The following is a 15,203-nucleotide window of genomic DNA, read 5'->3' as shown; positions in this document are numbered from 1 at the left end:
AACAACTTTAATACAACCACATTCACAGAATTAACCATTTCACTTTCTGTACGGCCTTCCATAAGAAACAGAGTTGAAAATCTTACACAGAACATGGCATAAACAAGAGCAAAAGTGAACTCACAGCTGACTGGCAGGCACAGTCCTTGTGAGGCTGTTCTCTTCCTTGCTTGTTTTTTACAGAAGCTAAGGAAGTAGCTTGAGCTTGTTGGGGACTTTTTCACTTAACCTTGCGATAGATAAAAATGGCACAAAAAACGGGCAATGCAATTACCTGCAATGTTTTAGATCATTATCTAACTGCATCATAATTGTTATTTCTCTAAGCAGAAATTTTTATTTACCTTGCAATTGATCACCAAAGTCCTTGGTTATGCCAGACAAATTGCTGCAGCTTAACTAAAATCAAATTAAAAGTACAAATGTAAAATTTTACTCTCCACTTATATTACATGAGATTAATTTTTAATTTTTCTATGCAAATTAAACCAATTTAAACATGAGACAGGCAGACTGTTACACAGATACACAAATGTATCTATATTAAGAGTTGGACACAATTAACTAGGCTGAATTTAAATTATATAAGCTAGTGTGACTTTTCATATATTGACAAGGATATAGAAGCTTACAGCCCTAACCTGCTGACTTGCAGTGTCTTTGATGTAAAAATTTACACAAATAAATACTCATGTGTATATTCACAATGTATTTTTTGCAACTATTTTTCTGGTAGCAGAAACATTCATGAGAAATTAGCAACGTAGACTGCGTTTCCTTCCTGGTTTTATTTGGTTTGTACATAAAACTTTCGTGCGTGTGTGTCTGTGTGGCATTCAATGAATTTTAACAAATGAAACCAAACAATCCACAGTCAGAATTAGCAAAGGTTCTTTGCAATTGCCCATCCTGTACTGAAATTAGACTGGGCCATTATCTATCTTCTGTGATTTGTTTAAAACTGAAGACACCTGTATCCTATAGAAAAGCATTCACTCACCAATTAAAAAAGAGACAGATGGAGATGGGTAAAGCATGCAAAGCCTAATTATACAGCGCAGACAAGCAATTTCAGTTCATCTAAGAGGAAACACCTCTTTAATGACAAAATTAAAGATTTAAGATCAAAGCCCAGTCATACAGTCATTACACAAAAAATGTCATCAGATGATAAACTGCAAGTGCTGTTGGTAATATTCTTTCCCCTTGAGGTGCCAAAACAAGGGGGATGCAGAATTGAAGCCTGATCTTGAAGATTAATGTGGTGCTCATGGAAATTTCACTACCTTGCATAAGGATCCAGTCCAGAACTAGAGAGAAGGAGACAATTTAGAGTGCCGCAAAAGCCTCCTAGCAATACTGGGAAGAGAGAAGAAGAGGGACAATAAACAAAACGGTGCAGGGAATTAAAATCCTACTTGTCCCAAAGGCAAGTGGTGCTGAGCTGTACAGAGAGATATACAAAACTTCAGCAGAGAAGCCTTATCTTTTGTAGCTTCAAGGAAAATAGATGGATCTAGCTGGGGCACAGCAAAAGTCAAATCCCAGCTGACACTGTCACATACTCAAGGCACACCACAGATGGCTGATGTACCACTGTTAGTTAATCTATATACTTGGCCCTATGTGAAATCCACATCTAGATTTTTGAAGGGGGTACATAAAGCCTCTTTATGTACAAGTAAGCTCTTAAAAAATGAAATTCGGTTAAGCTTCCCCTAAGCCCCTGATGCTCAGTCTCAAAATTTAAATGAATTCCTGGGCTGCTGCAGAATGCCTTCAGCTTCCTGAGTATGGTTCATATTTTTAAGCAAGGCCAAATAAATGCCAGCCACAACAACAATCAAAGTTGAGCAAAAGCATACACTTGTCCAGAAAATCGCAGAGGGCAAAATCCTAATTTGATAACTGCAATGTTGTATTTGTTGGCTGGGCTGTTGCTGTATATCATAGCAGCACTGCCCCTGGAAAATGATGTCAGGACCAGGAATTTAAGATTTTCATTAAAAATCACAGTGTAAATACCTAACCTTCAGCAGCCCAAAGTATTAGCAGCCCCATAAAGCATAAGTGAACTTCCAACCGTTCAGAAATGATCCCATTCTTTATTTTGCCCTGAGGCATTACTCAGCATAAGGTGGTCCTCCTCACACAGCTAGACCTTACAACTGGCTCAGTTAAACATCCAACCACCCCTTGCGTTTAAAGGATGTCCTCTGGTGCAACAGGGCATCCCAAGATGTCTGCATTTCAGAGAAAGCCTGTATAATTCTGAACAGTTCCTAAACTTCCTATGCTATGTGAGAGGAGCAGTGTATGATCAACAGAATGGTAGAACTGCCTTTACCCCTTGGTTATCCAAAATGAATTATAGAAGACCTTCTAAAAGTGCCTTTCATGCTAAAGCAGTGCAAGTGAAGTAAGATCCACAGGACATGTCCCCATAGTAATAAATATCAGCATAACCTGAGTGATTTTGCCAGGGACAGTCTTTTGCTAAAGGACAGCAGGTCTTTGTCTGCATATACATCCACATAATGCCTAGCATAATACCATCCACAGATATACTACAGAGAGAAAAATCAGGGGGAGGGGGTGGCATGGATTTCTTCTGCTGGCATACGTGTAATCATATCGGCTCCACAGATGACTTGTGCACGACCTATTACAAACTGTCCAACAGTTTCTTGTGTCTAACTAATTTTTTGTTCCCTCCCCCTTTTTAATCCAAACAGCTGACAAAGTCAACGATGACTTCTATACCAAACGCCGCCACCTTGCAGAGCTGGCTGCCAAGGGGAGCCTGCCGCTGCACCCAGTGCGCATAGAAGACGACAGAGCATACACAATCGACAGTGGCCTAACCAAACAGAACGGGCAGAAGTCCAAAATGGCAAAGATCCACACGCACCCATTAGGCTACAATTCCCACTACAAGACCTGGGATCCCAACGACCAGTCTCTTAGACGGCAAGCATACGCGAACAAGGGAAAGCACGGTATGGGCGACCCAACGTTAAGCGACCCACTGACAACCCGGAGCCAGCATTATTTGGGCCCACAGCCATACTTCATAACCAACAGCAAGACAGAAGTAACTGTTTGAGTTTTTCTTTCCTTTTTTTTTTTTTTTATTTTAAAGAAATCCTTTAAAAACCACACACAAATATACACACAACACAAACACTCAACTGAAAGGCAAAAAATAAATTTAAATATAAAAAATGAAAAAACAAACATGGGAGCGGAAAGAAGGAAAGAAGGAAGGAAAGAAGGAACTTCCACCTGGACACGTTTGGTAGCCAGCCAAGTGCAGACCGAAGAGTGGGTTAATACCATTCAGCAATACACACTGAAGGTTGAATTATAAACTCCATTTGTATTTCACAATGGAACACAAACCCTTGTGACTAAATTTTTTTACTTGAAACTAAAATCCATGATGAGAAGTAGCACAATCTAGAGAAACTTTATGTCTGCTTAAACATTTACTCTATGCTCCTGCCTTGAGACAGAGGAAGAAAGAGAGAACAATACACTGTAATATATTATTTCAGTGAGGAATTTTGTATAAAACCTATTAACAATCACTAGACCTGTGAAAAGCCAAGAGCAAGCATCTTGGTACAACTCCTAACATCTATTATCGTATACCATCCTATAGAAAGTGCAAAAAATATATATACAATAAGGGACAAAGACTCTCTTCACCTGGAATTCAAGAATACTGTTACGATTAAGAGCATGTGGGACCTTTATGGCTGATAGAGAGTTCTGGGGATGATAACAAACATCAGAAGATTTTATTTCAGTTTACTTTGTTTGATTTGAAATTTTTGGGAACCTCCAAAACAAGAAGAGAGATATCATATGACACAGAAAGCTGCTGGAGGAATAAGGGCATCAAAAAATTCCTCTCAGTCCTCCTGTTTTCAGGCAGATGGTGACAATTCTCACTTTGCAGACTGTCAGGACTTTTATTTCACCTAAATGTTTTGCCTATCTTCAACTGCTTCAGACTGAAAATAAGCGTGGGTGGTGCCTTTACTGTATTACTATTGTTCAATGACAGTCTTGTTTCTCAAAGTGGCCCCTCTGTTCCTTTATGCTATTTCCTCATGTTTTGCTAAGGATGACAAGGGTTCTGTCCTGCTCGGCCTCTCTGTTTGTCCTGAAGGGGAACTGAACTCCATCTCCATGCAGTGGTTGCACAGTCAAGACTATTGAGTTAGCCTCTCCATTTTCCCAACTTAAACTTTTTTCCCTCTAGTCTCTCATTTTGTATTTGCTTTTAGCCATAGTAGTTCTTCTTTGTAGTTCAATTAAATGTTATATGGTATATTGTCTCTATTGTTTGGCTTTCTATGGTAGCGTTCCCTCTTGGCAGACTATTTGATGGAAGAATCTACTGGACTAGCCTCAGACGTCAAAGAGGTCTGGGTTTAAACTAAACAAACAACTGGACTCGTGGTTTTGGCTGCAGCTCTGATGAGCTGGATGCCTTGTTTGTATGAATAAAACCACTCTTGAACTGGGCCCTGGTTGCAGCCTTGTGGCCTTGGGCCTGTAACGCCTCTGCACATCCACAGTGAGGTAAGCAGAGTTGGGATGGGCAGGCAGTGCTGCACCAGCCCGACGGCAGGCAACACACTCAGTCTTTCACTTAAATTCCTGCCCTTCCCCCAGAACAAGTCATTTGGCTGAATCCTAACTAGCTATCTTACTACAGCTGAATTCTCACCAGCTGTCAATTCTTCTTGAGATTAGTTTTGGAAGAGTATGCAGGGAGGAGTGAGAGCTGTTATGTTGTAACAAGAATTGGAAGTGGCATTTCTTACTGTACTCAACTGACTGGCAGTGTTTCTTCTCAGTCTGAAGGATGCAAGGGCTAAGAATTTCAAATATGGTTAAGTGGAAAGACCATTTTTTTTAAGCTATCTCAAGATTGATTTGCATCCTGAGAGCACTGGCACCCCTCCATAAGTGTGCTGCTAAATTGTATGATCATATGTTTTAAGACTATCAGAAGTGGACAAAGCCCACGGGACAAATACTTTGCACACAACCCAGACTCTCCATTATCTGACTTTTATTCCTTTAATTTTTATTGCCTTCACAACTGGCTGACTTAATTTGACCTTTTATGGAATGTTGCTGTTAATCCATATGCTTTAGATACACATTACAGCTGCACTCTAATTTACACAGGTTTCGTGTAACTTGAGCATATTTTATGTGGAAATATTTTAGTAACTGTATGTTCTGTAAGTAAAGCTGTGTTAATACTTGTTAACTACAGAGTTTATGATACCAATAATACTTCCTACAATAAAAAATGTTTGTTTGTTTTTTAAGAATGTTTATTTGTAAACATATGTATTCACTATATTAATATGAATTTCTTACCTGGCAATAAAAACTGATTCTATGTGAATCCAACTTGCTGGCTTGTTCCTAAGCTTTTATTATTGAGTCAATTTTTGAGAACTAACTGAGCTTCTGGAACCTTTCACTGAAGCCAGCAGTGTTCATCTCAGCACATATGATGGCTTGATTCTGCTGGTAGTCTTGTGAACAGGAGGTTCTTTGGAAAGCAGACACGTCATACATATTACATATGTGCAATGTATGTTACGTGCAACGTAACAATACATACCAGGTATGCATGCCTTTCAAAGTTCCATGTGACACAGCTTGTGTCACTTGATCAGTTAAATTACAGTTTTGAGGACAGAAAAATAAGGTAAGAATGCATAGGTCCAGATCCTGTTCCTCATGACTGCACGGGAGTTTTGCAGTAAGCTTCAACTGCTTCCTGGGACTGGAGCTACCCAGCAAGCACAGATGAAACACTGGTGTACATTGCTTCAGATTTTTTATACTTTCACTACAGAAAAACCTGTACACAACATCTGTTCACCAAGCCAGCTGGAACAGAAATGTCCTTTATAGGTTCTCATTACTGCTAATGGCTCGTAAACCTGACCGTGAACAGAACCCTCTGAAGGGAGGAGTGTTTTGGTAGTTTCTTCTCTTTGCTTTGCTGCAGTGATGTTGGGTGAATTTCTGAAGAAACAAGGAATCAGGATACCTACCTACCTTCAGAATCAGCTCAGTGCATGGTTTACTGCAAATTCTTTAAACAATTCATTCACGATTCATAAGAAGCCATGACTCTTATCAGAGTGTCAAACAAACTCCAAAAAAGCCCAGTTCCTGCCTTTCCAACCTAACATCAAAACACCAGAAAAGGCATGAAGCATGCGCTAGTCCTTACAGAGGTCCCATGTGTTATCTCACATCCATCAACATCTCTCCAGACCCCCAAATAACTCAGAATTAGGAAGGCACAAAATCACTACATACCTCAACCTCATCCCATCTGCAAGTTGTGGGATGCACACATCAATCAGCATAGCAGAAGTTATTTTCATTTGCCTTTCAGCTTCTCTCCTTGCAGACCTCTGGAATTTTCAAACATGATCTTTCTCAGATGTAACAGTCTACATCTTTCCTCTGTTTGTCATACTCACCAAGCTGCACTGAGTTTCTCTCCTATGCACCATATTCTTTCTCGTGCCCTTCCCACTAAACCATTAATAGTCTCTTCCTGAACAAAACAAAAAGCATCTTCTCTGGATCTGCTCTCCGAAAGTTTGCTCCTAGCTCCCCTCCACAGACTTGTGTCACATCCTTTTCTCTTCTCCATCTTCATTTGTGGCCATTTGATTTAATTTAATAATTAAATCTCATTTTCTCTACTATTTTCCAGGACATGTTCTTACTGTTGCAAATTTAAAGCTGATCGTATTCATGTTGTAAGTTTCCTTGGGCAGCCTATACCTATTAATTGTTATACCAACTGTATAACAATTTTTGGTGGGAAAGCCATATGACTAAGTCTATTGTTTTTATATGACTTCAGATAACTTTTGTCAGTTATATCAGTATTAATACAATACATATTATTAATAGTGCAGATGCCATGCTAGCTTGGGTATGAAAGCTACTTTCAGCCACAAAGGACGAATGAAAGCCCTGTTCATGTAAAGTTATACAACAACTTGCTCTATGGATTGTTTCTAAAATACTATTACATGGTCCGTAAGAAATAGCTTCCAGGATACATTTAAATCCTAAGTAAAAATAAATAAATCCTTTATTAGTCCAATAATGAAGTCCCAACGGAGTAAAACTAATTATTAACACTGTTGGCTATATTAAATATGAGGAACTACTCGGAAAATTCCTGGTAACTAATCCTCTAGAAACAAGATTGGTTTGGGAGAACAAAATCTGAGGTTTACTAATCATAGAAAAAATTATGGATTTACCAGTAGTTTTGCAGAAAATGCAGCATATAATGGCAGTATTCTACAAGTCACCTGGAGGACCAGTCATGACACCGTTCCAATTTACAAGGTGTGACTTACACTTGCATTACATTCCCATTGGGTTCTGACCACACTATCCAGCTTCCACCCACATGAAGAGAAGAGATGCACAAGACGATCTCTCACGTCATACTCTGCAGTTCCCACTATGGGTAGCCCACAAAAGAGCACGCAAGTCTTACCTGATGGCTTAGGACTCAAACTCAAGCTTATCAAGCTTAGTGTTTCCCCAGTAAATAAGCAGTGTTTTCAGTTAAGAACAGGCTTAATGTCAAAGAGTGGATATCTTGCATCTCACAAAGAAGAGATGAAGAAAGAGGCTGGGCAATATCAGTTTACCATTGGACCTTGGATTATTACTCTCCGAGCAAGCCTCTTGCAGCACTCGCATGCTGCTCTAGCAAACTGCACAATCAGCCCAGCTGGCTCTCCTGCTATACATTGTCTAGGACCATGTTTAGGAGGGTAATGGCAGATGAGTGTGACTAATGAGGGAAGATAAACTTCAATGTTTTATGCTAAAACACTAAATCAATTCATTTGAAAAATGTGACATAATAGCACATTAATCTCAGCCTACAGATGGGAAAAAAAAGAAAAGAGCCAGCAAATGCTATTACAGCTAAAACCCCAGGGGAAAACTTTCAATGTAAACACCAACATACAGCTCTAATTTGAAAAGCGGCTGTAAAAAACAATTCTTGGAATTCACACTTTATGCTTTAGAAATTCCCAGACTTGAATTTGCTCAGTCTGCAAGTAAGCTGTGTCCTCCTACCCGCCAACCTGATCTGGAACGTTAGCATTAAACCAGGACTTTCCTCCCCATCCAGCTGCACTAATGAAAGCTGGGGCCAAATTAGGATTCTGTTTCTATTCTGCATATCTGCAAAAGCTGCAGGCAGACCAATGCAGCTGACTGGACATAGTAAATGCTTCTGCAGAACGTGCACCAAGAAGAATTTGACACACCTCACTCAGCTCTGCTGGCTCTACCGGGTTAGCAAAATATGAGATGGACGTATTTATCACCAGTGCCAACAAATTACACTTCTTGACATTGGAAGGAAATCGGTCCCTAGTTTTCACGTTTTTTTCAACATCATTATCTGCCAAATAAAAAATGCCTGAATAGTCCAGGGCTCCCTGGATAGGTCCTCTCCATCCCAGGACCCCATTCTTCCGGGAAGATAACGGTATTACTTCAAGAGCAACATTCTTCCTTCATTTCCACTTCATTTTCCACCCTCAGAGTTTAGGCTCCCTTTTTGGGAAGCAGAAGCAATGAATGCCTGCTTACTTGAGGCTGAGACAACTCTAGAATCCTAATCCGTCACTGCTGCTCTCCTTCACATAAGTGAAAAGAGTGAGACAGTACTTGTACCCAGGTGCGTGAGGCAGTATTATGGCAGATCTGGACCTTCACTGGTGCATGAAGAGGGTCTTTGTGCCTCTCTTTCTCTGCAGATAACTTGAGAACAATTTTGCATCCCAAAACTGTTTAAATTTTACATTTTTTTCTTCCTTACTAAAGATAGAGGATTTTTTTTTTCTGGTCTATTCAGGGCTTCAGCTTTCTGCTGTTACACACAGAGCCGCATCTTGTCTATTAAGTCAACACTAGCTTGCTTTGCTTAGCAGCTTCTCCTGCATTTAAATTATGAGGCATCACTGCCTGTTAATAGGGGTTGATGTTTCACTGGCAGAGTTCATCATCTGAACTTGCCCACCAAGTGTTGTGTGCATCCCTAGCAATAAATAAGGCTGGAAGCACAACAGGCTATCAGCAGTGATGATTTCCAGTCAAGAGAATACGTCAGGCAGTGCAGCTGCTCAGCCTGAGGTTCAGCTACTAACCGGCACTGAAAAATGGGAATAATCACCAGGCTTTTGAGTGGTCATTGGCAGGATTATTTTGTCAAGGAAACGAGTCTTACCAAGCAGCAGGTGTGTCAGTGAAGTCACTAATGCCGCCCGAGCAGCAGCACGTTCTCATCTTTACAGCATGCAATTGTTGGCCTCATTTTCATTCTCCAGTATGTGGGCTCACACTAACATTTTGATCATCACAGCAGTTATTATTTGAGAGACCTTTGCCAATGTGAATGCATATAATTCCCCAAAGTAATTGGTCCCCAAGGGAAAGAGCACTTTACCTGTTACTTACTATTTCGTTAAGCAACAAAACCATAAAATACCATAATTGTACTCTTTTTCTCCACTGCAGGTGAAGAGAAACTAGGTTTCGCTTTGTCCTTAACAGTTCCTTACAGGGGTGAGGAGAAAGCTGAATGATGACTACTCTTCTGTCAAGAATCTCAAGTTTGCAAGGCACTGTTATACTTCAGTAGGGATTTTTGCTAGGCGCTCTGCAGGGGATAGCACTGACTGCTGAGCACAGAGACTTCCTGTTGACTCCCTCACACACTGTGAATGAAAACAATTGTGCAATTGAAAGACACAGACTGGACTGCTGTTGCATTAGTACCGCCTTTACCATATGCCACATGTATTTCACAGGAATGTACTACGTTTGTTGGTGGTGGTTACAAAAGTAAATACAACTCAGTAAAAAAATAAGAAGGCTTCAAACACATCCACTATGCCCCCAAAATAAAACAGCTCCCTCCAAAGCTGTCCACTCGGCCCTCTCAGAGTTCTCACCGAGCTGGCCCATGTGACTGGGGTAGCTGACTGTGTGTCCTAAAAAGTGATTTCAGTGGCTACTTCCCACTGCTCACGTCAGGAGAACTGTGCAGTATTTTCAAAACTGATGCTCTCTCTGGAGAACCCCTACAAGTCTTCTTGAGTATCCCATCACACCTAACACCTCTCTTCAGCTCTCAACTTCCGTAACTATGCAGTAGTCTCGGAAAAAACACAAACCAAAAAAACACCTTCCTCTCCATGTACACCTGTATGTGCCTGCACACACACACACATTACAACCTTTTCCAAATCAGTTTTGTGAACTTTGGAGCCCGACTCCCTAAAGGATTTGGTGTTTGCAACCATCAAAGATTAACACCGCTTTGGAAAATCCACCTAACTGCCTGACTACATTTCAGGGGCCTTAAATCACTTTGAAGATGGGATCTATAGACCTGATTTACTTCCATGCTTTTGAAAATGAAATACTAAAGAATGTGACATTCTAAAGAAGACATAGTCTAAACTTTAGGGATGAAAAGTGTCCTTCAATGTTGTAATGTATTTTACCAATACTGCTTGGGGAATGATAATACTAAGAGTGATAGCGAGCAACTTGACAGGATCCATTAAGGCAGAGACAGCTTGTGTATGCTGTTATGTGCAAGGCTCTGTACAAGCCTGCCTATGCAGAGCAAACTGTTCTGGCTTCTACTAACAGTGATTTGTAAGGTTGTTTCTTTCTGTCCTAAGAGATGCATCTAAAAGGTGTAATGCTAAGAGTACTCATAACAAAGGCGCCCTGTTAAACAGAGCAGGACATACAACACTGTATGGCATGGTTCTGACAGCAAAGGCCCTGACCCTGCACTGCTGAATTGGTTGCAGGCTTGTCAGTGTGCAGATGTTAAAACCAAAACCCATAGAAACACAAATTCACTCACCTCTTCAACATGCAACCCTTTTTAGGCTCCACTATAAGTGTGTTTTTTTTTAATCAGCCAACTAAATGGTATATGAAAGGGGATGCGACAGGTACATGACAGGAGTGCGCACATCTCCTGGACTCAGTCACTGTTGAGACTGCATTTCAACAGAATAATAGCTGCAATATTGCCTGGTAGCAAAATGCAATTATCCTGCCAGTATCTCATCTGCCTGGTTGTCTTGTAACTTTGACACAGCACATAATGAGTAGGGGAGACATACATCCTTAGGATGCTGCTTGGCTCCAACATGAGTGTCCAAAATCCCACGTGAAAGACAGCCACTGTGGCCATTAGGAAAATAAGGTCTGCATAAAATCATCAAAGTTCAGGTACAAAACTAAACACTTTCTACAGATAGCATCACAATATATATTGAAGCTTGAAGCTCAGTTCAAAATTAATTTCCATTTGCTACATGGCTTCTTAGAAACTCCTGCCTTAAAAGTTTCTTTGACTCTTAATTAATATTTGACTGCTTACCTGTTACAATATTTTTCAAGCTTCTACACAAAATTAAAATGCCACACTAAGTACAAGTATCCCACATGCTGTTAACTTCACTGTGTACGATTTATTTTATTATTAGTTGAGATTGTATTGTCCACAGACAACAGTGTTAAATTAAGTATTTGTCAGGAAACCACTTTTACGACCCCTAGATTTACTCATCAGCACAATTCAGTTATTTTGGGGGTTGCACTTCCTTGACAGGTTGGTAACAGAAAAATTTACTGTGTTAAAAATTCCTATATACACTACAAAATCTATTATGTCATTTTAAAGATTTTTTTTTTCATAATAGGAAAATTTGCAAGATCATGTCTGTGTGGAGTGAGAGTAAAGAGGTCGAAGAGAGATGCTACTCTTAAGTAAAGAGATACTGTCAAGTCTTTAACAGCCCAAGTCCCATTCTCCATATCTGTATTACAGCCACAAGCATTGTGTAACAATACTTTCTCATACAAAAGTACTACAGAGACTGAAGCGAAGCATTTAATCAACTCCAGGGAAAGACGAAGCTGACTTTCTACTAATGGCTTTTCAGCAAGTTCTATTATATCTCTTCACTTTCAATGATGACCTTTTAGGATGGGTCACAGTTTCAGAAAAATACAAGAGACAAAACTGCATGGCTATTCTTTGTAAAACACTACAGCAATTGTTAACCTTGAATACTCTTTTCTATTGTCTTATCTGAAAATGGGAGGAATATTTGTTGCATCTCTTACACCTACACATACACATATGTACATATATGTATGTGAAAAGAAGCACCAAAAAAGAGACACAGAGCAGATAGTAAGGTGAGCTACACCTTCCACGTATGCTGTCAGTGTTACAGAACATTAGCCAAAGGGTGTATTACCAACACTAACTGCAGCAAACTTGCATTAATACAGAAACAGAACCATTTAGGTTGGAAAAAACCCTTAAGATCATCAGGTCCAACCATCACCTAACACATGTCCACTGCTAAACCATGTCCCTTAGCACCAGGTCTCTTAAATACCTCTGGGGATGGGGGCTCCACCACCTCCCAGGGCATCTGTTTCAATGCCCAACCACCCTCTCGATAAAGAAATTCTTCCTAGTATCCTACCTAAACTTCCCCTGGTGCAACTTGATGCTGTTGCCCCACATCCTATCACCAGTCACCTGAGAAAAGAGACCGACACCCACCTTGTCAGAACCTCCTTAAGCAAAGGGCATTAACTTTACAAAGAGGTTATGTTATTTTTCCCTCTCTTCTCTGCATTGGCTTTGGGTTTTGATTGGTTGTTTCTGTTTGGCTGGTAGGCTTTGTTAATATCAGAAAGATCATATTCCCATCAACAAACAGAAAACTAAGGAAAAGATAGATTATCAAAAATGCCTACTAGATCAAGAGAAAGGTTACAAAAATGAAGAGGTGACTAAAGACTGCCACAAGAAAAGCTATATAGAATTGATAGCACTGCCTGTTAATAACTACAGAGGTTTTACACCATCTGCTAATTTCCCCTTTGTCAGCTGCAAAAGGGAACCACGTGAGATATACCATAATAAACAGAGATTTTTTTTCCCTCTTGGAGATCATAAGTCTCCAGAACCTGTGGCATGTATGTTCACTTACACTCAAGCTGTTAATACATACAAGTGAGAAGAGAACCAGTATTTTTATCAATGTGGAATAGCAGCTGAGACAGACAACACAACCTCCACAGAGGGACACATCCATATGTTGCACAATAATGAATGCCAGAAAAATAATAGAGTGTAGGGGCTTCTCTTCAATAATTCTATTCAAAGGGATTTTACCTAGAGCTCAAAAAACATCATCCATAAAGGTTCTTCAAAAACTGACATAGCATTAGAAAAAAACATTTGGAAAGTTCACACTCCACGTTAATCCCCAGACCTGCTTTTATTATCCAGTTGGGATGTATGCTACCTCCTGCCAAAGCTGTATCCCAGGCCTTGCCATGCATATACTATATTTTTGATCTCTTCTGTTGCCTAGTAAAGGTTCTTATATTTGCTGCCAACTCAACCCCTGAAGCACAGATGGGAATAAAAAGCATCTTATCTCCAAGCATACTATTCCATATCATGTTTTCTACTATTTTCAAGCTGTATGATCTCTCAAGCTGTATGACATGCCTGTTTCCCTTGGGAGACTATTTTGCATACACACAGAATCCTAATACCCCCTGTGCATATTCCTGTATATAAAGCTTGAAGATGTGGTAGAGTAAGGAGCCCTCTGCTCTCATCAGTTTTCATCTCCTGCTCTCAGCAAGAGGAGGAGGATTTGCCAGAAAGCTGTTTTATAGGTTTCTCATCCAAAACTTCAGACTGATGGAGGTGCTAGCAAGAAAGACACTTTTGGCTCTCTATTGGTGAGCAGAGAAAATATCTCCTGGAGCATCCCGATCAGAAGTGCAGATTTCTGTCCTGCGTTCAACCAATGACATCTGAAAAGTCAGCTGTTCGTTCCTAATGCCAACATGTCCAACCAAGAAGATGGCAAGTAGCGGTAGATATCATGCACTTTATCAAGACTTCCGATTCTGTCTTATCTCACATTTTCATAAGAAATTTGGAAAATGGGGGTTAAATTAGCCTGCTGGAAAGTATGGCCATAATGGAACAACATTGTTACCAGTAATCCTCTAAAATGAACCACAAAGAAGAATCAAGAAGCTTTCTTCTAAAGTTTTACTTCTAAATATCAAACTATATTTGTATTTCATTGTCTAAGTCAGTAAGGAAAAGTATTACTCCCACCGAATTAAAATGGGAAGGCAAAATAAGAATCAAAAAGTGCTTACCAATTAAGAGTGGTGGAGTAAAATAAACAGGATGCAGCACCAAGGATTAATGCATACCACTATATACGCATACTTATCACATATTCTAAGCAGGAATTAAGAGCACAGACATACAAGTTTGGGAAGAACAACTCAGGCAGCAGATCTGCAAAACAGGGGTCTGGGAATTACAGCACGATACAAACTGAATATGAGTCAAGAAAATCAGACAGGCCAAATAGAAAAATCACATCGAGTGATCTTCCCACTCTGCTCAGCTGTAATAAAGCCTCAGCTGAACACTGTGCCAAGCTTTGGCCATCAAGCTTCCAGAAATATACAGGTCAGCTGGAAAGTACCAGAAAGGGAAAAACCAGTAAGATTACTGTAATCAGTTATTACTTAAATAGTCAGTATGAATAAGCAGAGGTGCAGAAAACACAGGAAAACCATGAAAAAAATATTTTTATACTACAGAGAAGACAACAGAAGAGAGATATTATGTACAAATTATATAATTTATAACAAAGAGACACTGAAAAGAGGGTAGAACTCTTCATGTATGGTGGAGTCAAAACAAGATTCTTCAGGTACAGTGTATATTACGCACCTTAAATATTCAGAAAATCTTCCTAGAGATAAGATTCAGCGGTGGACAGACTACTTCAAGTTGTGTAAGCTCCACCACTAGACATTTCAACCCACTGACAAATTTCAGTCAAGTTCCTGTGTTGCATAAATGGGGTGGAGAGCCTCGAGGTCTGTGTCAGATTTAGGAAACAGTATAATGCCATAGCTAAGCACTAACATATATGAACTTTTCATAGTATGACTTCACCTGACAGGAGTGTGTCAAATGCAAAGAGCAGTGCAGCCATAAC

The 15,203-nt window shown here is 39.9% G+C and overlaps 1 protein-coding gene and 1 long non-coding RNA gene across 5 annotated transcripts in view; one reads left to right on the top strand and one right to left on the bottom strand.

Annotated features, from left to right (window-relative positions):
- The window catches only part of SHISA9 (shisa family member 9), a 180,357-nt gene extending 174,918 nt beyond the window's left edge, over window positions 1–5,439 (top strand). For both annotated transcript variants that reach the window (XM_080557325.1, XM_080557324.1), the window contains one exon: window positions 2,736–5,439. In XM_080557325.1, the coding sequence (XP_080413451.1) occupies window positions 2,736–3,106 (371 nt within the window). In that variant the 3' untranslated portion in view covers window positions 3,107–5,439. The remainder of the gene's footprint in view (window positions 1–2,735) is intronic.
- Window positions 1–15,203, bottom strand: part of LOC308178534 — a 248,288-nt gene that overhangs the window by 185,203 nt on the left and 47,882 nt on the right. The gene's annotated exons all lie outside the window — the stretch shown is intronic.

This window comes from Anser brachyrhynchus (genome assembly GCF_964034855.1).
Source record: "Anser brachyrhynchus genome assembly, chromosome: 15".
Taxonomy (NCBI): Eukaryota; Metazoa; Chordata; class Aves; order Anseriformes; family Anatidae; genus Anser; species Anser brachyrhynchus.
Note: the sequence above shows the minus strand (reverse complement) of the source record. Positions and strands in the feature narration are given on the sequence as shown.